The sequence below is a fragment of the Bactrocera neohumeralis genome, unplaced genomic scaffold (assembly GCF_024586455.1).
Source record: "Bactrocera neohumeralis isolate Rockhampton unplaced genomic scaffold, APGP_CSIRO_Bneo_wtdbg2-racon-allhic-juicebox.fasta_v2 cluster09, whole genome shotgun sequence".
Taxonomy (NCBI): Eukaryota; Metazoa; Arthropoda; class Insecta; order Diptera; family Tephritidae; genus Bactrocera; species Bactrocera neohumeralis.
The window spans coordinates 25752164-25776549 of record NW_026089622.1 but is presented as its reverse complement, the minus strand read 5'-3'; the positions used below and the strand labels follow the sequence as shown (position 1 = coordinate 25776549).

Sequence of the window (24386 nt, the reverse complement as noted above, 5' to 3'; positions counted from 1 at the left end):
TTCATCCGATTTCATTAATTTTCACACTGTCGGTAGTAGCTCTCGTAATATTTGTGCAGGGCCACACCCAATTTTTTTAACTCTTTTATCCACAGGCATATCTTGCTACTGTGATCCTCTGCACCAAATTACAGTTTTATATCTTAATTAAGTGATTAGTAATGGCACCTTATAGGTTTTCGGTAAATGGCGGTTTGTGGGCGGGACAGTCGTCCGATTACGCCCGTCTATGAATTAGATTTTTTTTGTTTTCCAAGGAACCTGTATATCAAGTTTTATTAAAATATCTCAATTTTTACTCAAGTTATAGCTTCAACGGACGGACAGACAGACAGTCAACCGGATTTTAACTTTTCTCGTCACTCTGATCATTTATATACATATTTATATATATGTATATCCTATATCTATCTCACTTAGTGTTAGGTGATACGTGCAACCGTTAGGTGAACAAAACTTTAATATGTACTCTGTAGCAACTGGTTGCAAAAGTATAAAAACAGGTTGATGACGGTTTCGACATGCATTATTGGAGGGCCGGTTAAGGGAATACCGATGCAGGTAGGTAAGTAAGTAGGAGTGTAGACCTGTTGTCTTACGGGCTCAATTAGCACTTGCTGTGCCATTTTGATGCACTATTCGTAGACCTTATGTATCTGCTATAACGTTCCATCTTCTCTTTCAAACTACATTATTTTGAGGTTTCGATGAAGCTACTTATGTCTGATATGCTTTTAGTAGAAATCCATTCAAGGTTTGGTGCTTGATGGATTCCAAGTGTTCTGTATCGGATCTGTGATAGGGCTGGGCATTCACAGAGAAAGTGGAAAATTGTTTCCTGGTTCTCTGCTATTCCGCAGCCTCGGCAGATGTAGGGCATACCCATTTTGGACACATGTTCTCTAAATGTTTCAGTGCCCTGTTATGGTAGCTGTTACTCCGTAGATACTTTTCCTAGACCTATTTAATAGGTCGTTAGTTCTTTTCTTGTCATATGTTGACCCTAAATGTTTAGTTATGATGCATTTTCTTATGTTTTCCCATCTGTTATTTGCAGCTTGTTGAAATTGTCTATGATCTCTTCTTTGATCGATTCTAGCGGGCTTGGTATTAGCTCCGCCTCGGATTCGTTGAGAAAAGCTCCTGTCTTTGCCAACTCGTCTGCTTTTTCGTTACCGAAAATGTTCCTGTGGCCGGGGAACATAGATCAAGTCTAGTTGAAGCTTGTCTTTTATTGCGCTTAGTGCTTTCTTGCAGTTGTGGTATATTGGAGTTTGTCATGGGCGAAGACAAGGCCAGAAGCTCTGCCTGGCTATCCATAAATATTGCTGCTTTACGTATAGTCTTGTGGTTTTCCAATAGAAAATCGCAGGATTTTTCTATGACCAGTACTTGCGCTTGGAAGATACTAGCCGAGTTCGGTAGACGGTTAGACAGAGAAATGTCTAGATCAGTCTTTCCCAAAGGGGGCGATAACGCCCTCTTGGGGGCGCTGCAGGTGTCAAGGGGGCGGTAAGAGACCCAGAAAGAAAATGGAGGCGTTGTGTAGAGGCCTGGGGGGTGATTTGTAATTTTATTTAGCTAGGAGGCCTTTTAGACAACGACTGCATGAGCTCTCGACTCTCAACAACAACTTGTGAACATCAACTAATATGAATTAACAGATTGCTCAAACTCGGTTCTATATTTCTCTCCGCGTAGTTCATACATATATCTGAATTTGAACCATTTTTTCTATTTGATATTGAACATAGAAAAAATGAAAATCATGTCAATCGGTCGCTCCGTTTCATTACGAAAGTAGACAGAAACAAACAAATAAAAAGGCAACATATACACTTTCGCATTTTAATAGTTATTAGTACTCGTAGATATCTATCATGTTTTAACAGTTTTCGTTAAATAACTAAAATTGTGCATTCCCGTATCAATCGGCTGGTTCATTAAGTACTTGTTCGGACTTGTTGTGTACGATTGAGCGTCGAATGACGAGTTAATGCATGTTTGTTTTATTCCTGTCGGTGGGTGCTGCTTAAGCATCCCTAAATAAAAACTGTAATATTTATTTTATTTTCATTTGTGGTTTTGCGCGCAATAGATGAGCAGTACTTACCCCTACTCCTCCTTTACACTACTCGCGAAGTTGAACGTATTTCTCAAAGCAAAACAATGTCGGAAGTAAAAAAGAAGAGACGGCAATACTGTGCGGAATATATTAAATTCAGATTCATTGAAAATCCCACAAACCCATCGTCGGCTTTGTGTCTTCTATGTCTAAAAACACTTTCGGATGAAGCCTTCAAGACTGCAAGATCATTTGAATAAAATGCATCCAGATAAGAAAGACAAGAATGTAGCATACTTTCAAGACCTAGAGAAGAAGCATAATACTCAGCCAAGTGTAGCAAAACTATTTTCGGCGGCTGCTAAGCAAGATGACGACGGACTTCGAGCTTCGTACAATATCTCTTTGTTAATTGCTCAAAAAGGCAAACCACATAACATCGGAGAAGAGTTAATATTGCCAGCAATAAATGAAGTGATAACTACCGTGCTTCCTAAACCGGCCGCAGATATTATCCGAAAAATTTGAGTAATAATCCTGTGAAAAGACGAATTGATGAAATGGCTGAAAACATTGAAGAATCATTGTGCGATCACCTGAGGTCAAGTCAATTTTCAATTCAGCTCGATGAGTCCACTTTAACAACTAATGAAGCATTGTTGTTGTCTTACGTGAGTTTTATTAAAGATGAGAAAATATGTGAAGAACTATAATTTGCTAGATGAGAAAGAGATTCCTTTGAAAAATATTATTTCAGTTGCTACGGAAGGCGCTCCGGCTATGACAAGGGTGCCATAAAGGCTTCATAGCGTACTTAAAAAATAAAATTCCAGATGTCCGTGGTGTACATTGCGTTATTCATAGACAACATTTAGTTACTAGAAACTTAAGTGAAAAACTATTTCAATCACTACAATATGTAATCAAAGTAGTCAATAAAATCAGAAACAGCTCTTTGAATGATAGATTATTTCATCAGCTTTGTGTTACTAATGACGAGGATTTCAACCGTTTGTTGTTTCATACTGAAGTTCGTTGGCTATCTAGAGGCAATTGTCTGGCTCGATTTTACAACCTGTTTGACTCTGTTACAGAGTTCTTGGAAACTAAAGATAAAGAATTGCAAGACCGGCTCATAACATCAAAGAATGATATTGCTCACATGACAGACCTGTATAAATTGTTCAACGACATGAATCTCCAACTGCAAGGCGATAAACTAAATTTAATTACAATAAAAATCGTCGTTGCTGCTTTCGCAGCCAAACTGCTTTTACACAAAAAGAATCTGGACAGACGTGAGTTTCACAATTTATCACCGAATTTATCAGTATCATGCAGCAACGACGAATTGTTTGCCTACTGCCAACATTTGGAAAACCTTTACCGAACGATACCTGGATTGTGGTCAATCGTTCAACGATTCCTGATAGCATTCCCATCGTCATATTTGTGTGAACGTGGATTTAGTGGTGTGACAACACTGCTTACTAAAAAGAGAAATAGTTTGCTTGTTACCGAACGCGGCGACTTGTGACTGTTCTTGAGTAAATTGGAACCTGATATTAACAAACGTATTAAACAGCATCAGATTCGTCCTTAACATTACTTTTTATATATGGATCGATTATTTTAGTTTTATTTTTAATAAAAGATTCTCTGTTTTAATACTATAAAGTTGTGTTTCAATAATCATTCTTATTGGCAGGTGGAGCCCGTAAGAGTTAACTTGAGACCTAAGCGCCGTTGTACTATGTTACCTACTGCGCTCAGGTTTCAAGTTGCGGGTTATAGTAAAAGTTTCGCTTAAAATTCTCCGTTAATATACATATATAGGTCACAATAATTAATTAATTTAATTTGAAGTTATAGTGGTTTTTAAATAGGTGAAAAAATGTAGACAAAATAAGTTTTGGAACCACTGGTCTAGATCATAGGAAAATACCCCCGTGCCTACTCCGCAGTCCAGTTTCGACCCGTTGGTATAGACTGAGATGGTATCTTCCTCCCCTCTTCTCCATTCTCGTCTAGAGGGTATCCTCAGCTGGAAGTGTCTATTGAAATCCAGCTTTGGGAGAATATAGTCTGATTTATTAATGTTGAGCTTGTTTAGGATTCCACTATATCCATAGTTCTGCTGATTTCAACCACCCAATTCTTTTATTCTTATAGCCGAAAATGCTGCTGTTATGTGAAAAAAGATGTGTATGGGTAGTTGATGCAGGACCACATTGAACGCGTCAGTCGGGCATGACTTGATTGCACCAGTAACACCTGCACATACTGCTCTTTGTATTCCATTTAATTTTCTAATGTTGTATTGTTTGTTTAGCGCTGGCCACCTTACCAGAGCCCCATATGTAAGTATAGGTCTTATGACAGCCGTATACATCCATATGATTATACTAGGTTTGAGGCCCCAAATCTTGCCGACGTTTCTCTTGCAAGTATAGTAGGCCATATGTATATGCTTTATTTATTCTTTTTTCTATTAGGGTTTTCACAAGTCTCATAAAGTTATAAGTTATAACGATTCGAAAACATAGCATTGAGAATAGTGCATGTGTGAACTCATTTTTGTATGACATCAAACAACAATTTTTTTAAACAAGTGTAAACATTTATATTTTTTCGATTTTACGATGCTTTGCGACGGGTTATGAGTACCCCATATATTTATTTTCCAGGACAGTTTGGTGTCAATCTTCACCACCAAGTATTTAGCTGTGGGGGATAGAGAGAGTGTTGTACCGTTTAGTATCGGAAGTTGAAACTGAGGGATTTTGGTTCTGATTGTGAATAGCATCATTTCTGTTTTGTTCGGGTTAACACCTAGTCCATTGTTCTTAGCCCATAGGTTTAACCTTCGTAGTGCTCTTTCCATAATTTCGCCGAGTGTTGAAGGAAACATATTTGATACCAACAACCCTATATCGTCTGCTTATGCTACTGCTTTCACTCCTCCACCGTTTAATTTGAGCAGTATTTCGTTCAGCGCTACAACCCATAAAAGCGGGGAGAGGACCCCTCCTTGAGGCGTCCCACTACTCATATAACTTGTTTGTGTTGCAGCGCCGTTTGATGCTATAATCTTTCTATCGTTAAAGGCGTTTTCTGACTCCCGGGGAACTGCGTTGTAATAAGTACTTCCAGCGATTCTTTTGCAGAGGAGGTCCGATCATTTCCTTCCGCCTAAATGTAGGCAGTATTAATAAAATCCTTGGATAGCATTTTACTCAGCCTTGCGGCTTCTCTGCAACTTTTCATCGATGTACAGAAAGATCGACATTAGTCGATTTTAGCTTTCCTGACTGCTTTTTTGTATCTTTTCATAATATCTTTATATGGCTGCCAGATTTTGGTTCTAAACCTCTCATTTAAAGTTTTCCTTAGTTGTCTTCTCAAATTTTTGAGCTCGCTGTTCCACCAAGGAAGAGACTTTCTCTTGTTCAGAACTGTTAGCGGTGTGGATTTATTGAAAGTTGTAGTTAAAATTTTTTCCAACTCTCTACTTCTGAATCTAGTTCCTACAGATTGCTAATACTCTTATTGCCTCGCTTTTGAAGGCATTTTGTTGCTTTACTGGTAAATGTTTCTTCGAGGGTTCCGGTATTTGAGAGGAGTACTGTATTTATCGCGGTTGCTGAAGAGTATCCAGGTGTGATCCGACATGGATGACTCATCGGGTACCCTCCAGTTATCCACAACGAGACTGTCTGTGTCTGTTGATAGCGTGAGGTTCAGCACTTCCACCCCGGAAACCTATCAGACCTTAGGAAAATAAAGGTCGGCTTATCGCCTTCGTTGCATATACTTAGAATGCTACTCAGAATATACTGTAAGAGTGACTGACCTCTGGTGTTTATACTGGAGCTATCCCATACAGTGTGCCTTGCGTTTGCATCACATCCTATTAGGACATCTTCTTTCCTGTTGTCCTCTACTAGTCTTGTAAGTGGTGCGGGGGTATGTCCTCGTCATGGGCCATGTAGGCCAAGACCAAGAAAAAATGATTTTCCTTCAGCTCGACCTTTACCACTGTGATATCTGCTGTGCTGTAATTAGGGCAGAGAAATTCATTTATTCTTCTATTGATAATAATGCATACCCTAGGTTTACCATTGTCCCGTGTGTAAAAAAAAATTATAGTTACTGCTGTTTAGCCCTTTGATAGTGTCCTCATTAACCCAGGCCTCTTGTAATAGGCTGATGTCGATGTCCCTTTCGTTTATGAAGGTTGCCAGATTGGCTGCAGTACACTTCGAGGGCTGCAAGTTGATCTGTACCCACCGTAGTTTATTGGGCATCTCGGGTTTCTTTGAAGTCCACATTCCGTAGCAGCTGGCTGGCGTTGTCGACCTCTTCCGTGTCGTCTTCGTCAGCCGCTTTGTCGCCTTGGAAGATTTTTAGCCTGGCCTTGCGAATTCCGAAGCTGATTTTGTAAGCAGTCTTCTTAAGAGCCTTTATGGACTCATCGGAAATGGCTACCAGAATTGGTCTACTTGCTTTATTGGCGTTTTCCTCCTTGATCAGCTGCCAATAATTTATACCAGTTATAGCTTTGTTTTGCAGCTTGATGCACCTCAGGTGTTTTTCGTCCGGCTCCTCCGGAGGGATAGCCAAATGCGAACATGAGGTCTCTTCGGGATATTTCTGGCGGGTATAAGCTTCAATTGGAGGCCTGCAAAGGCGTTGCTGATTTTTGCAACACTACCCGTCAGGAAATCTAGTGAGGCCTGGTCCGCGCACTTGATGACCCTGTAACCCCTAAGGGTTTCAGAGGAGTCAAACTCCATATGAGGACCCGTAGGATTGTTGAGTACAAAGCTTAGCATCATACTCGACAATCTGATGTCGATCTCCACCCATCTTTCCTAAATTGTACTAGGAGAGGAGAAATTTCCGTCTATGATGGCCACTTGTAGGTTATCTCTGAGTAAATCGCCGAAATGCCTCACCATTGTTGTGCTGCCTAGGTTTTTGGGCAAAGTTCCTTGCAGTTCTGTAAAGAGCGATTCCTTTTTTGTGAATTGCTCGGGTGTTTGCTCTCATTCTTAAGGTTCGAATTGCTTCCTTTTCAGGAAGCTTTCGTATTCTTCTACTATGGTTTTGAGGCGCTTTGTTTCTGCCTCATCCACTGGGGTACCGGCTGCCTGATCTTTGGCTATCTTTCCCAGTATGAAGACTGCCCTGATTCCTGTATGTAATATCGGTTCCTTTAGTCGTCGCTGTAGTCGTAAAATTGGTTGTAGTTGTTGTTGTTATGTTGGTTTCGTTCATGTTTGGTCCCACGAGTAAGCCGGAAAGGGTTGGTTTATTTAAATTAATAGACGTTAATGTAAAAATCTATAAGGACATTATGGCCGCAATAATGTAGCATTTAGATATTTGTAACTGGTTTAGATAAACACACCTATTCTGTGCACTTGACAAAATCAACATATTTCTAATTTGCCAAAATTTTAAATTTATAAATAATTTCGTATCCTGTGTCTGAAATAAAATGCTCTTTTCTTTATAAGTTGTTAAGATGTAAAATGCTCTTGACAGTGCTCGTTATGAATTAAATATCTGATTGTGCATCTTGTTGTAAAAATGAAAGATATTTTACTTTTGTTATTATTGTTAAACGAAGATGGAAATTGTGAAAATAAGAATCGGGCGCCACATTTAAAGTGTTTACGCGACGATAGCAATCCATTTTCTTTGAGCGAGAATACCTTTGTACAAAATTTTCGATTAACTCGTGAAATTTGCCGTCGCCTAATTGATGAACTAGCCCCACACGATACAAAAACGTCACTACCTTTATCTGTAAGGGTTCTAGCAGCTTTGAACTTCTTTGGAACCGGCTCATACCAGAAATGTGTAGGTAACAACGTCAACTTGCCCATGAGCCAGTCGTCCCTTTCGAGAAGTGTGAGGGCTGTAGCAAAACTTATTGTGAAGGTAAAGGGGGAGAAATAAAGTTTCCCAGTTCAATAGAGGAATAAACTTTTATAAAAACATTATAAGTATTGATAATATACTAATTTAAGGTAATTTATTTGAAACATACTCCAGATTTTTTAGAAAATTAGGTATAACAAGTCAGGAAGGGCTAAGTTCGGGTGTCACCGAACATTTTATACTCTCGCATGATAAAGTGATAATCGAGATTTCATTATTCATTCATTTGCATATTTTTCAAATACCGATTAAAAAATAAAAGTTTTATTCCGCTATCATCATTGGTTCCTAATGTATACTATATATTATACAGAGAAGGCATCAGATGGAATTCAAAATAGCGTTATATTGGAAGAAGGCGTGGTAGTAAACCGATTTCACCCATATTTCGTACATGTCATCAGGGTGTTAAGAAAATATTATATACCGAATTTCATTGAAATCGGTGAGTAGTTCCTGAGATATGATTTATGGTCCATAAGTGGGCGGCGCCACGCCCATTTTCAATTTAAAAAAAAAACCTGGGTGCAGCTTACTTCTGCCCTTTCTTCCGTAAAATTTAGTGTTTCTGACGTTTTTTGTTAGTCGGTTAACGCACTTTTAGTGATTTTCAACATAACCTTTGTATGAGAGGTGGGTGTGGTTATTACCTGATTTCTTCCATTTTTGAACTGTATATGGAAATGCCTGAAGAAAACAACTCCATAGAGTTTGGTTGACATAGCTATAGTAGTTTCCGAGATATGTACAAAAAACTTAGTAAGGGGCGGGGCCACGCCCACTTTTCCAAAAAAATTACATCCAAATATGCCCCTCCCTAATGCGATCCTTTGTGCCAAATTTCACTTTAATATCTTTATTTGTGGCTCAGTTATGACACTTTATAGGTTTTCGGTTTTCGCCATTTTGTGGGCGTGGCAGTAAGCCGATTTTGCCCATCTTCTCACTTAACCTTCTTATGGAGCCAAGAAATACGTGCACTAAGTTTCATCATGATATCTCATTTTTTAACTCAAGTTACAGCTTGCACGGACGGACGGACAGACAGACATCCGTATTTCAACTCTATTCGTCACCCTGATCACTTTGGTATATATAACCCTATATCTGACTCTTTTAGTTTTAGGACTTACAAACAACCGTTATGTGAACAAAACTATAATACTCTCCTTAGCAACTTTGTTGCGAGAGTATAAAAAGTCCCAAAGGAGCAATAAACTGCACGCATCTTGCTATCAATATAATTTGAATAGAAATCAGCTGTTTCTATTTACATTAATTTGTTCACCACACGTGTGGAGAAAAGCTTTTCGAATTGAATCTTTTACTTTTATCAATATTGTCACAGAATACCAAAACGTTTCTCGCTTGATAAATATTTGAGTTAATTTTCAATATTTTGTTAATTGCTCAAGTGCACAGAATAGGAGTGAAAGTATACATAACAGGATGTATATCTCCTTTAGAAATAAATTGAGCAAACTCTTCTTCCAACATGAATATTGTTTGCTAAATAATGTTGTTTGAATTTTTTTATATTCCATATATAATAAGTAATAAGACTTAAATAATAACTTAATATTTTTCAGAATCTGAAAAACCAAATAATGACGACAAATTTGTGGGTCGAACAAGTAAGTACACTTTGAAAACTTTGATTAATTATATAGCAATTATCACAGGAACAGATTATCATATTTTATTACTTACAAGTTATCAAAATACATATGTATATGTATACCTAGGAAACCTGGTGAAACCGAAAAGTTTACACTCTCCGAATTTGCAATACTTTGAAGCGTTGTCGTCGATTAGGAAGTAAATCGCACGACTGTCGTACGTATACAAAAACTTGCATAGTTCTCCCGATGTACACTCCTGGATGCTGTGGGTAGGCGCCAGACAATTAAGGCAATGGCCGTGTACCTAGACGACCTGCTGGCGTTGCTGAGGTTGCTGCCACGTTATGCTGCATAAGTGGATTATCATGTTACTCGATCATTTATGTTGTTCTGTTTGTTATTTTTAAATATTTATTATATTCGGTTGATTTGAGGGTTTTATCGGTTTCGTTTCGATGATAGCGGCGGTCGGTAAAAAGCATTGTTTAACGAGCGGTTTTGTTAGCTTTCTTGATTGCATACGGAGATTGACTTCCCGAATATGACCGTTGGAGCTTTGGTAAGACTTCTCTATTTAGCCAAGCCGCCATTCGGTAGGGGGAGACATTCGTCAAGAATCAGGACACAATCTACAATCTTTGTCATGCGACACATCACACATGCGACACACATTCAAGTGAACAAACACGAAACGAAATGCTAAAATCAAACATACAGAAAATAAAATACAAAATAACTTACAACTCAAAGTTAGAGGAAAGTTTTGTGGAGTGTGTGGTGAAAAATAACTCTAGTCTACAGGCAATATGCAACTGATTGGCTATTGGTGTTTTTATATTAAATTAGGTGTACTAATAATCAATTCATATTTAAAAATTCCGTACCACGTAAGATTTTTAAGAATTTCAAAATTATTTTTTTACGTAGTTCTAAGTAAATTTTTTGTTCTACTTGCGCCAAATCCATATATACTTTGAGTTATTTGTTAGTCGGTAGTATTTATGACATTTCTCGTATGTCTTATCTTGTTTCTTGTTTATCAATTTAAAACTTGAAGGTAGTTGTATATTTATTGCGATAGCCGTGGAAAGTGAGATTTTTTGATTAAAATGTCTAAAGTACGAAAACGTGGTTGTAATACATCGACTGATTCATTTTGTTATGTTTGTGGCTTGTATACACCTAAATCTCATGCCAGATTAATAACTAAAGTGACTGAATTAGCATATCTCAAGTATTTTGGTTTTTCTATAGTAAATCAAGATCGGAATTGGACTCCTCATATTTGTTGCCAGACTTGTATGTCAAACTTAAGCCACTGGCTTAATGGAAATAGATCATCAATGCCCTTTGCTATTCCGATGATCTGGTGTGAGCCGACAAACCATGCTACCGATTGCTATTTTTGTATGACAAACGTATGTGGATTTTCAAAAAAAAAAAATAAGCACAAAATTCAATATCCCGACATATCTTCAGCTAAACGACCCGTTCCTCATGGCGAAAATTTATCAATTCCCGTTTCATCATTGACACAGGACTTAGATACAGAACTTGGACGTTGTGCTGTTGATGATGCTATAGGAAATAATATTATATCCCGTAAAAGAAGCAAAGAGTCTCCTGTGTATCCGAAGATGAAGAAGAAAAAAAAAATACATTTGATCGAGCAGCCTGAACTTAATGATTTAGTGCGTGACCTTAACTTATCTAAACAACATGCAGAACTTTTAGCGTCAAGGTTACAGCAGTGGAATTTACTGGCCAAAGGTACAAAGGTCACCGCGTTTAGATACCGTAATGAAGAGTTTGCCTCTTTCTTTACATTTCGAGATAAAATTTGCTTTTGTACTGATCCTGCAAGTGTTATGGAGAAGTTCGGCTATCAACATTATCCAGAAGAGTGGCGTTTATTCATAGACTCATCTAAGAAAAGTTTAAAAGCAGTTTTGCTACATAATGGCAACACTAAATCTTCAATTCCACTTTCCCACGCTGTTGATATGAAGGAAACTTATGAAATTATGTCATTGATTTTGAATTACACAAACTACAACACATACAAGTGGCAGATATGTGGTGATCTTAAAGTCATAGGACTACTTCTTGGGCTTCAAGAGGGATTTACTAAATACTGCTGTTTTTTGTGCCTTTGGGACAGTAGAGCAACAGAAAAACATTACAAAATAAAAGATTGGCCGCAAAGAGGTGATTTCGTGCCGGGTGAAGCTAACATCAAGAATATACCTCTAGTTGACCCTCGTAAGGTTTTGCTGCCCCCTTTACACATAAAACTCGGATTGATGAAAAACTTTGTTAAAGCTTTAGATAAGAATAGCGAAGCTTTCAAATACCTCAAAGAAGTTTTCTCGAAGTTAAGTGACGCCAAGCTAAAAGAAGGAATTTTCATTGGACCCCAAATCCGAAAAATTCTGAAGGACAAGCAGTTTGAAGAGAAACTAAACCCCGTTCAACGTAATGCCTGGATATCATTTAGAAGCATTGTCACGGATTTTTTAGGAAACAAAAAGTCTAACACGTATGAGGAACTAATCGACGAGTTGCTGGAAAACTACCAAAGAATGGGTTGCAGAATGTCACTAAAAATTCATTTTTTACATTCACATTTGAGTTTTTTTCCACAAAATTTGGGTTCCGCCAGTGATGAACAGGGAGAGAGGTTCCACCAAGATATTTTAACAATGGAACAGAGATATCAAGGCCGGTGGGATCCTGCAATGATGGGGGATTATTGTTGGTTCCTAATGAGAGAAAGTAATAGAGAATACAAGAAAAAATCGCCATTTGCAAAAAGAAAATCTACAAAACAGGTTCAATAGTTATATGTAGTTATTACACGATATAATAAACGTCTTACATAAAGTAAAAACTTTTTTTATTTTTAAATTTTACCGGTATATTAGTCAACAGGGCATTTTTCAAATATTTCTTCAAAGAGACTTTTTTTTGATGTAACTGGAAAACTGTACGTGATGTTTTTTTTTACCTTCTAATTCAAACTTAGGAACCTTCAAAGATAACGATGCACGCATAGCCAAGACAGTTGCATTTTTTTGCTTTTTATTTGTAAACTTGTGAAATTAACTTAGTTGCTTACATACATGACATACGTACGGCATACGGCAAATTCACTTACCTAATAGTGCACAAAAAACAAAAAAATGAGTAACCAACACCAAAAGGTGCGTCGGCAACAAAATTCGATAATTCGGGTAAACGGCATGGACAGTGGAGTGTAAAAATAAAAGCATACAATCTGTTATTTATACATTTTTGCGAAGGAAGGTGAAAATTATCACAGTTATCACGTTCTATTTATTGCGGTAAAGCAAAACTATTAAAAACTACTGCCAAAAACATAAAGTGGCGTTTCAAAAAAAAGTACCGCGAGTGCCGCTAAAAAGTGCGGGAAAAGAGGTACAAACCCGTTAAAAAAAAAGAGCCGTAAAAGCCGGCAATTTTGACCGTTAAATACAACAGCCATACGAGCTTGCGTCAACACCATCGTCCCTCTGCTAAGTCAACGTCAAAACCTCGCTGCTAACCTCTACGCTACATTTGACGCATCGTGGGAATAAGCTGCAACTCTCTACAAAAGGGAAGTGAATGCAGGTAAACCGCCTGTTCCGACAAAACAAAATCCTACGTTCTATATCGCGTCTGAAGTAGCGCGTTTGGGTTGATGCGATAAGAGCGACCTTTGCTTTTTGTAAGTCTTGGTGCGTCAATTTATCGCAATGGAGATAAGTTGCTCTTTAACTTTAAGTTTGAGCCGCTCCAAAAACTTGAGCATATAGGCAACTACCCGTACGGCTCGGGGGAACGATGAAAATCGTCCAAGGATGTCAGTGTCATCCAGTGTTGCATGATAAGTGTCGATTTTACGACTTTCTGGGGCAATTATATTGCGCATGGGCGATTGTGGCCAAGAATCGGGAGATTCTGTTAACCATCGGGGGCCATTCCACCAGAGGGTGGTGGTGGCAAGGTGCAGAGGTTTGCACCCTCTTGTACCTAGATCAGCAGGATTGTCAGCACTGGCTACGTGTCGCCATGTGGCTGATCCCACTAGGTCAAGTATCTGCGACGTTCAATTAGAAATATATGTATATTTTCCACGCGTGTGATGGCTTTTCTAACTAGGCTAGAACTATTTCGGAATCGGACCATGGATATAATTTGTATTTCGCATTTGGGTCTGCGTCATGGAAACTAGTTTTGCTAAAAGCAGATCGCCACAGAGTTCAAGTCATGGTAGACTTAACGTTTGTAGAGGCGTAAGTTTTGCTTTTGCCACTAGTAGGCGGCTTGTGGTTGCGGTATCGCTTTGTGTGCGCACATAGATAGGGGCACAATATCTCTTTTCAGAGGCGTCGCAGAAGCCGTGTAGTTCCACTTTGTATTAGGAGGAATAGTTTATCTACCGTGGAATTTATATCTGCGAAATGTCGTTCAGATTATTAGCGAACTGGGACCATTTTTCTAAGCGACGAGATTTTACTTGCTCGTCCTGTCGGTTCCGTCTAGCCATAATTTTTGAATCCGGATTTTCGCTTGTATCATAATTGGCGACAGCCATCCTTCGGGGGCGAAAGGTTTTGCCAACGAGGATAAAATCTGTCTCTTTGTTATGGCCGATAATGCGGATATGGACTCAGACGGCCATTGCTCATAACCTCCATGAAATATATTGCCTCTTGGGCTTATATTTGTGGCAACTGTACTCTCAGTTCTGGAATAGCTGCATTTTTTGTTAATTTTAATTGATCAGAGATCATGACTGTTTTCTCTTCATATTGGTATAAGCATTTTTCATATTTGGCGTAAGCCGAGGATTTGAAATTTTCTGGTAGATCTGAGTCATATGCAGCTTGGAGACGTCTCTCAAAATTGTTAATATCGATTTTGAGAAATATTTTGAATCGGTGAAGATGAAAATCGGGTGCAGTATCTTATCGAGCTCTTTACATATGCAAATACGTTATTAAATTTGTAAGTTGGTATAATGTAATACGGAGTTGTTATTAGTTGATATGTATAAATGTATGTTTGAATTTGTTATTTCTTTTATTTCCTCTCTTATCTTTTTATTGTGCCTTTTGCTTGTTTGTTTTAGGCATACTGCTTACTGTTTTGAGAAACAGAAGAGGTATTGCGGAAAATCTTGCAAGTAGATACTTGAATTTGATTTGTTGTTTTATTTGTTTGTTATGTGTGTTTGTAACACAAGTAGCATAAATAGGCAATCGATAATTTTTGATATATGTATATTGATGATATACATATGTATGTATATTATTAATTTTTCCGCCTCAGGGGGGTTTTTAAGTATTTGGTTTGTGGAGCTGTTTTATTGTCCTATGCCTGAGAGCTCCAGTTTTCCTTTGTGTGGTGTTTCGTATTCCTTGTTATTATGTTTACGTTTATTGCTTAGATTTTAGATTTATATTTAGATTTTTATTACGCGCCCGTTCGATTTTGGCTTTGGATAACTTTTTTATGTGGTTCAATATCTTTGTTTTTTATTTATTGAACCGTTTGAAGACACTTTTGTATTTGTTTAAAATTTATTTTTATGTTTTAGGTATTTTGTTTTCTATATCTGCATTATATATGCGAAAATTATATTTACGAATAAAGGACAAAACATTTTTGTCGTTATAAGGATTCAAGGGACTTATAACTTAAGGTTTAATTTTGAATTAATGTCATTGGAAAAAATAACCAGTTAATAGAGTTGTCCGCTTAATAGATTGTACTGTATTCTTTATGTATGAATTGTTTTAACTATCCTATCTTCTAATTTCGAACTCGAGGAGTTGGAGTTTAGGAGTCCATCGAGGACAAACAACGTGCCACGTTCTTTTTATATATTATATAAAGATATATATGATTATATTTGTATATTTTTTTTTTGTTTTTGTCACTGTAATGCACTAAACTTTTCACTGCACTGTCTCTTAGCTTTTTTTTATGTGCTTTTATGTCACTGCAATTGTACCTTTATAAATTGTACTAAATTGGTTTTTTGCCTATAATGCCTTTCTATAGGCTTGAAGGACCATGTTCAATCTTAAATTTTCATGCACTCACTGTTAGAAAAAGTACGAAATAAAAAGAAAGCAATCTTGAAAGTAATCTTGGTCCAATTCAATTCTTGTTATAAACGATATTTCTTCTGAAATATAAGGGTTTTTAAATGTGTTGAAGTAAAATATAGTGATGAAAGGTGCCTGTTAAAAATAGACTTAAACAATACGGTTACTTGGTGTAAGAGAAATGATATAGTACCTCTGATTCTTAAAAAAATTAAAGGCGATGCGGTTTTCTCATAGATCCGTACACCTTTCTTCGTATAGGATAAAGAGCTATAATGTACTAATCGAACTAGTATTTACCTATATTAATGTGGGAGTTACCATGGATCCTAAGCATGATTTTAGTATTTATGTTAATTCAGGATATCTTAGGTTAGGTTAGGTAAGATGGCTGATCAAAGATCCCACGTAGACTAACAAATTAGTCCTCTGTCATGCCATTGAAAAGGAACTCCCGTGTTCGGACTTACAGATTGGCGAAGCGCTTTGTTGCCAATACATAGTTACACAGATGCTTAACTTCAACACCCGTCAGTTCGGTGGGGTGTCCAAAGGTATGCGCCCCCAAGTGTCTGAGTCTTGACCTCCCTAAAGCGGGACAGTCAAGCAGGAAGTACTGGCTTGTTTCTACCGCATCTTCTTCCAAACAGCTTCTGCAGTCGGCATCCGGTAAGATACCCATTCTTACCGCATGTAAGCCAATAGGACGGTGGCCTGTTAAAAGACCCACTAACAATGAGAGGTTAGCCTTACTGGGGGCTAAGAGATCATTAGATCTCCTGCGATCTATCCTGGGCCAGAAGGCTTTTGCAACCGCACAAGTGCCGGTGCTGGCCCAGCGTTGAACGAGCATCCGCGTGGCCCAGCTAACTAATAGTAGACCACAAGAAGAAACAGGAGCACCGATCCGTTCCCATTCTACCGATAATGATTCTAGGTTACCTTTCCTTGCTAACTCATCAGCTTTGAAATTGCCTGCACTTCCGCTATGGCCCGGCACCCACACCAGTCTAATCACAAAAACTCTAGCTGCTAGAAATAGCGACGTTAGACATTCTTCGACCAACCCTGAATGCACTGTGAATGAGTTCAAGGCTAATATAGCCGCTCTACTATCTGATTGAATAGTCACTTGTCTGAAGGTGGATGCACTCTGTAGCAGCAAATCAGCTGCTCCACCAACCTTCCCCTCAAGCTTTGAGCAATCCGTGAAGAACCTTGCTGCCTCCCTCCTCCAACGGCCTCTTCCCACCCACATCTCCCTCGTCGGTATATGGGCAGAGAAGGAGCCGCCAGAGTTCGGTATGGCGACTCCATGATCCAGATGATCCGGTATGCAGTCAAAGTTTGTAAGGATATCCGAATGACCAGATGCACGTTCCTTTAGGAAACCAGATTCTCTGAGTCTGATAGCCACCTTCGCGGCTATGCACCTACCGACAATGTCCACCGGCGTTATATTCAAAATTGCATTAAGTGCCATGGGTGGGGTAGATCTTAATGCACCACAAATGTTAATTAGCGCAGCCCTTTGAACGCTTTCGAGTTTCTTGGCCTGTGTGGTCTTCGCTAAAGCCCTCCACCACATGAAGACACCATAGAACCTTTTGGTGAGAGGCCCCATCTTTTGCCAATAGCTCCTCTGCAGCAGTATAAGGCAATAGATGCCTTTTTTGCTCTCTCCTCGATATTCGGCTTCCATGAAAGCTTCATATCCAGAAGGAGCCCTAAATATTTTACTGTATCCGCCAGTTGCAGATGAATACCTCCCATCTGCGGCAACGGTGCCGCCGGGACTTTATATTTTCGGCTGAATAAAACCCTTTCTGTTTTCTTAGGATTAATGGCGAGTCCACTTCCGACCGCCCACTTTGTTACAACGCTGAGATATCCCTGCGTCAACTCGTTCACGCTGCTTAGGAACTTTCCTTTGACCATAAGTGCTACATCGTCTGCGTAGGCAATCACCCGACAGCCGCGATCCTCTAGTTTTTTGAGCAATTCGTCAAGGACTAGGATCCATAGAAGAGGAGAGAGAACCGCACCTTGTGGTATTCCCCTACTCACCCTACGCCTCGCACGCGCGCTGCCCCATGCCGTTTCGATCACTCTGTCGCACAGAAGACTGAGAATGAGTACTTGAGGTTCGATTCAACCCCAAGACCGCCAAGAGCAGTTGCTACTGCTACAGGCAGGACATTGTTGAAAGCTCCCTCGATATCAAGGAAGGTCACAACAGCGAAGTCCTTGGCTTCAATGGCTTTTTCGAGCCATGACAAGATAGTATGCAAGGCAGTGTTCACTGACCTGCCTTTGCGATAAGCATGTTGTGCTCAAAATGGTCTCTCGGAATGCTCTTCCTTATATACCAGTCCATCAGTCTCTCCAGAGTCTTTAAGAAGAAGGAGGAGAGGCTGATTGGCCTGAAATCCTTGGCCGTGACATGGGAGCCCCTGCCAGCCTTCGGGATGAACGTAACCTTGACACGCCTCCATGCCCCCGGGATGTAACCTAATCTGATGCAGTTCGCATAGATAGGTGCCAACCAGCTGCATGACACCTTAACAGCCTGTTGCAGCTGCGCTGGTATGATGCCGTCTGGTCCCGGGGACTTGAACGGTTTGAACGAGTTAATCGCCCACGTCAAGTGTCGCTCGTCCAGGATGCCGGCAAAGGCCGCGCAATTGTCATGCGGCACCCCGAGAGATCCCCTCACAGAGGACATGTTGCTCGGGAAGTGAGTATCGACAAGCATTTGAAATGTTTCTTCACTACTGAGGGCCCACTTCCCATTTGCGTCCCAGGGACACTGGGGTTTTTGCGAGAATACGCCTGAATCTCGAGGACTCGTGACAGTCTTCCACTTTTTCACAGAAGCACTTCCACGAGGTCCTCTTGGCCTTTTTTAACTCGGACTTATATATTGAAAGTCCTACTTTATGCAAAGCCCAGTCATCAGATAACCCACTTCTGCGGGCCTTGTTGAAGAGCCGTCTACAAGACGCCCTGATATGTGAGAGCTCCGTAGTCCGCCATAGAGGTTTCCCTTTGCCCTTCGGCGACCTCAGTGGACAGGACCTCTCCAGCGCAGCCTTGCACGCGGAGCTGAAGTCTTCAACCCACTCCTCCACCGCATCGGTAGTGGCTAACGAGTCCACCCCCGGTGCGCGTGGGAGAGTTTGCCGAAGCCTCCTGCGGTAACCTTCCCAGTCCGTGTTCCTAGGGTTCCTAAAAGACGGTCACAAAAAAAGGAGAGTTTCCTCTTTTACAAATGCGAAGATCTTCGCCAATAATGAAATCAAAAAGCGACTCACCTTTACTGTTAGTATCCGAGCTTCCCCAGATGTGGTGCCGCGAGTTAGCGTCGGATCCGATGATGACGCCGGTGCCAGTCTTAGACGCTTCGGCTAAGGTCCTCCTCAGCAGTAAGGGAGGTGGCTCCACCCCATCATCGTGTGGCATGTATGCGGAGATAAGCCAGAAATCTCCGGTGTCACTCTCTAATTTCGCTGTCACAATGTCAGCGCTGCTGAAATTAGGTAAAAGAAATACCGTTAATTCTTTCTTTACCAGCATACAGGCTCTGTTCCTACCTGCATCCTTGACCGTCAGTAGCCTACGGCTCTTTGCCCTCAATCCAGCGATCCCGTTACCAGTCAGCCACGGTTCCTGGATCAGGACGCCATCATCTTCGTCTTGTTCCAGAAGGAGCAACAGATTGGCGGAGGCCGCTTTCGCATGCTGGAGGTTAATCAGGAGGAATTTCATCCTTCAGACTTTCCTCCAGGAGCGCTATTTCAGCGCCCAAGTCGTGATCGACCCGAACCTCCTCAAACAGTTGTTCGAGGCTGAAGACGGAGTCGCCAATCGACGCACCGCCCCCAACACTCGCCACATCCGAGAGATTCGGATCGACTTCCACGGTAATTTGATCGTCGGCGCCCTCTGTCGCATCGATTTCCACGGTCGTTTGACCGTCGGTAACCTTTGCTATATCCACCGCAGCTTGGGGGCCATCAGCTCTGGCATCCGATGGAAGTACTTTCAGCACTATCATCTCAAAACCATAGCTTATGGCTCCCTTTGTTTTGCTGAGAGGACCGATGGATTCCGTGTTTAGTATTATCAGCGCTTGCCGATACGGTTCATCGGTTCTCTCCAGCCTTAAGACTGTCCAGTCCTGCGTTGGAAGTGAGGGATTACAATATCTGAGGATTTCCTCCATCTCACTCGGAGTGAAAGGTTCGGCCGGCAGCCAAACGCGAGCCCTATGACGAAGAGGAAGATCCTCTTTGACCACGGCCTCCAGTCTGACTCCCTTCCAAGCCTCCCTCACCGGAAAGACTGCCTTCTTGTATAAGATGGCCGATCTCTCGTCAGCACAACTTGTGAGCTTGTGCAGCCCCTGGTGCCAACCGGCAATCACACATTTCGCGGGTGGCCCCGTGTTTTCCTTGACCACCCTCAGGAAGGCCGATGAAATAGCCGCCGCTACCCTCTTTCATTCATCATGGGAGATGGCACCGTCCTCCCTACTACGGTCGAGCACCCCCAGTACCATGGTCCCAGCGCCTTTAGCGATTTCGCTAAAGGTTGGCGCCTTTCCTGTTCGCGGTTTCGTAACAAGGGAGGTTTCTCCCTCGTGCGACTTCTGCGGCTTGATCGCCGGTTCTGTCCTGCTGGTTTCCGGTCCTACCCTATCGTTCTCGCTCAGCACTTTCTTGGCCACGTCATTTTTGTAGTTAGTCAAATTGTCCATGCAAAAACGGTCCCCACTCAGAGCCGCTATCCGTCGTCCGGAAAGGTAGTCCGCCTTTTATGGTCCCAAGGTTATCTCGGGAAAAGGGCAGTTGCGACATTAGCCTGTCAGCCCTTTCTGATGAGTGTCACTTCATCGTACTCAGGTGTCAGAATGCCGCCACCACCAGCCCAGAGTTCTACCAAATCCAGTAAAAAAAAAGTTTCTCAAAAACCAGTCCAAAGCCAAAGTCGTCCAGGGAGTTGTTAGGCCGTGAAGGCCGCAGGTCATTTAGTGTTACCCAGGATGCACCAGCTTGGAGGCGACCTGCCTTACATCCCTATCTTAGGATAACTTACTTTTGTTAAATGCTGATCTAAAAACTTTAAAGATCCGTAAACTAAAACTTTCTTTTCAACTTTTGTTAGAGCTATGACGGACTATGGGTCTGTAATATGGAACCTTAGCTAACAAATCTGTTCTGACAAATTATATTATGTTACGTTCAAAACCAAAAACTTTTTGCTTCAGGGCATTCCCAACGAGATACTAGGTCAAGTCGTCCTCCAAACACTAGTCGCTTGCCACTTCGAAAGCTAATAAAAAATCTTAGTAAAACTCCTGGAATTCCTCTCTTGTCTGAAATTAAATTTAATATCCCGGCTTGCGTATCCAGGTAATTTTTATATTCACTGTTAACACTATATAAATAAAATTTTTAACTGGATCAATGTCTATATCGTTTATACTGAGTGCTATATCACATTTTGGTAAAGCTTTTTTGAGTGTAAAATCAAAAAAAAAATAAAAGAATGGGCGAAGTTGGGGTGTAATCTACCATTTTATACTCTTGCAACTTGAAAAAATCAAACCACGAGAAATTCCTTCAGGTAATGCCAAAACTGTATGTTGAGAAAGAAATATTATTTGATTAATTCGTGAATAAATTTCAATCAATTTCGGCATCTTCTTTACTTGCAATATATTGTTCCAAAGTCAATTCAGTGGTGCAATGATATTTTAACCACAATAGATTATAATCGGTTCCAAAAAATGCTACGTATAGCCGTACTCAATTCGCTCACTTATTCACCTTCATAGCAAGAGACGATGTTTTTAGTGGGTTCATCTGGAGAAAGTGCATCAATACAAAAAATTGCGTCAACTATTGGGATGGTGAGCGCTCCGAAATAGTACGAAAAGCGTTCAGCGAACTACCATTTTGAAATAAAACTCCCCGAAGCCAAAGTAAAAAATCATGAAGCATTCTTTTCCTGAAATCATATATAGTATATGAAATTGGAAATATCAAATGTTGTCGTTGGCTACAGTGACTCTACTCACGATACAAAAATGTTTAAAAGCTGTTCACTAAACAAATATCAGCCAAGATATTTCAGGACAGGAATAAATTATCCCAAATAGCTTTGAAGTAAAAAAAAAATCGTTTAATCAATTTAACTTTCAAAACATGTTTAATTAATATAAAAATTATAATTAAATCAAAAATTAATTTTCCATTTGGCTTTATATACATATAAAAAGTTATACTTACTTTTCATGATATCACATTTAGAGACATTCATAAGAATATTTAGTTCAATCAGTGCCAGTCATTCTTTCTGCTCCAGCTTCAATATTCTTATTTCAAACACTTTATTCAACTTTTCTCTCTCCGATACTAGCTATAACTTTTCCAAATTAACCTTTTCTTTTTCAATTTCAAGTCGTTATTCAAAAAACTATTATCTTTTCTTTAGCATATTTCCAAGTTCACTAAGAATATGCTTTGGAGCAAGTTTTTTTACTTTTTCGAGGAATGACGGAGGGGTAGAGGTGTTCTGCCCCTACTGTTGTCTGTTCTTCAGATGATTGTGATGAGTCGGCTGCAATTTCAACTAACCCTGCAACATCTGTAATAATATTGTGATACATTTAAGTTGAACGTCTCTACAACACAATTGGCTTCGGAATATCTGCCAAATAGAACTGAAGATCGTTTATAATTGGAACACATCTGTATTAGTTTTTCTTAAAGAACGTTATTAAAACTTCCAGAAATTTTCACTTAACGTTAAGGGCGCAATTATCTTTTATCGTGGAAACCTCATAGTCAACGCCGATTCCATCGTCTGTCGATTTGCGCAACTTTTCTGCTTTGTCGAATGCCTGCTTCCAGTACCGGATCTTGCAGCCCGATATGTAGTCTCATCAATTTTGGTTCAGTGAATTAAATTTTCATATAATTTAAGCTTATTGTATAGAAAATTACCAAAATTTTTACATTTTCGAGCATATACTCCATCAAAAAATTATTTTTCTCCTCACTCCATGTTTTTTAAGGCTTTCCTCTCCTGCATATTTTCTTTTGAGGTTACGCTGAAAATAAGTCTCTTATGAAATAATAAGTAAGAGGGCTAAGTTCGGGTGCAACCGAACATTCTGTCTAAATTTCAATTGTGTACCGATTTTCGGTCAAAAGTCAACTAAAAATACTGGAGTCCACATATTCGGTATTAAGGGGCTTGAGCGGTTATGGTTGAATTTTTACACATTTTGTTCACAAGGTGGCATACTTTACACACATTATTACTGCAGAATTTCATTCCGTAATACTAATTTGTGTACTGGAAAGTGAAAGAATCAAGTTGAATTTAAAATTGTGTTATATGGAAAGCAGGAGTAATTGCAGTCCGATTTCGCCCATTTCTGCACTTTAATATACATTCTTCTTCTTCTTAATTGGCGTAGACACCGCTCACGCGATTATAGCGGAGTAAACAACAGCGCCAGTCGTTTCTTCTTTTCGCTACGCCAATTGGATATTCCAAGCTTAGCCAGGTCCTTCTCCACCTGGTCCTTCCAGCGGAGTGGAGGTCTTCCTCTTCCTCTGCTTCCCCCGGCGGGACGATGAGGTCACGTGTAGAAGTTCACGCAAGTGAGGAAAGTTCTCTGATCGCCACTCACTTGGGAGTGGCCAGAAACGATTCTTTTACATATGGCTCAAGCAGCTCACGACTTCCGGTCTTTGACCAAGTATCCTCTGGTTAGCCTAAGAACATCCGTTTGAAGGCGAGCTAAAGTGAGAAGGCGAAACATCCCCTACATAGGGTTGTGCGTTGGGTTTGGGACCCGCCACGTAAAAGAAAAACACCCCAATGAAAAGACGCAACAAGCCTGTGCTATACATACATATGTCAGAATAATGTCACATACCGAATTTGATACCTATTGAAATCGGTCGAACGGGTTAAGAGATATAGGACTTCACCAAAAAGTGGGCAGTGCCACGCTAGTCTCCCAATTTTGACACCGGCTCTCATAAAATTCTCTCATATCATCTTGGAGTTAAATTTAATGTCTGTGGCCTATTTAGTTATTGATTTAATACGCCTTCAGTGGTTTTGAAAAGTACCGTTATATGGGGAGTGCGCGGAGTTTTCAAAAGATTTCATCCATTTTCACACCGTCGTAAGGAGTTCTTTTAGTATTCACGCTAAGCAAATTTGGTTGTTCCAGCTGTGGTAGTTTAGGAGATATGTAAATTAAACTTATTAGAGGGAGGGGCCACTATAATACTCTGTAGCAACGGGTTGCAATAGTAAAAAAAAAGTTTAGATTTGTTGAAGAAATACCTACTTGCGTAAATTTTTTTGTAAAATGATCTTGTAGCGAGCAGCATATGTATTTTCCGTTAAGAACTTTTAAGCAACGACCCAAAACAAACAGCTGATATGATGTTAACGAGTAACGAAAAAATTATCAAGTTTGCCAGACTGGTAGTTCGTTAAGTTAAGTTTGGTAAAGCGATTATCTGTTCAATGTTCAACATTGTTCAAATACAGCGACTGTTCTAAATATTCTACCATTGTGTCTTTAATGACAAAAACTTT

The 24386-nt window shown here is 39.9% G+C and overlaps 3 protein-coding genes across 4 annotated transcripts in view; 2 read left to right on the top strand and 1 right to left on the bottom strand.

Annotated features, from left to right (window-relative positions):
• Positions 1-24386, top strand: part of LOC126764111 (uncharacterized) — a 340586-nt gene that overhangs the window by 187827 nt on the left and 128373 nt on the right. The window lies entirely within an intron of this gene.
• Positions 1-24386, top strand: part of LOC126764099 (uncharacterized) — an 86184-nt gene that overhangs the window by 6930 nt on the left and 54868 nt on the right. The gene's annotated exons all lie outside the window — the stretch shown is intronic.
• Positions 19328-20748, bottom strand: LOC126764226 (uncharacterized). The gene has a single exon (XM_050482027.1). It carries the CDS (start codon positions 19978-19980, stop codon positions 19504-19506), a length of 477 nt encoding a protein of 158 aa, XP_050337984.1. The 5' UTR covers positions 19981-20748; the 3' UTR covers positions 19328-19503.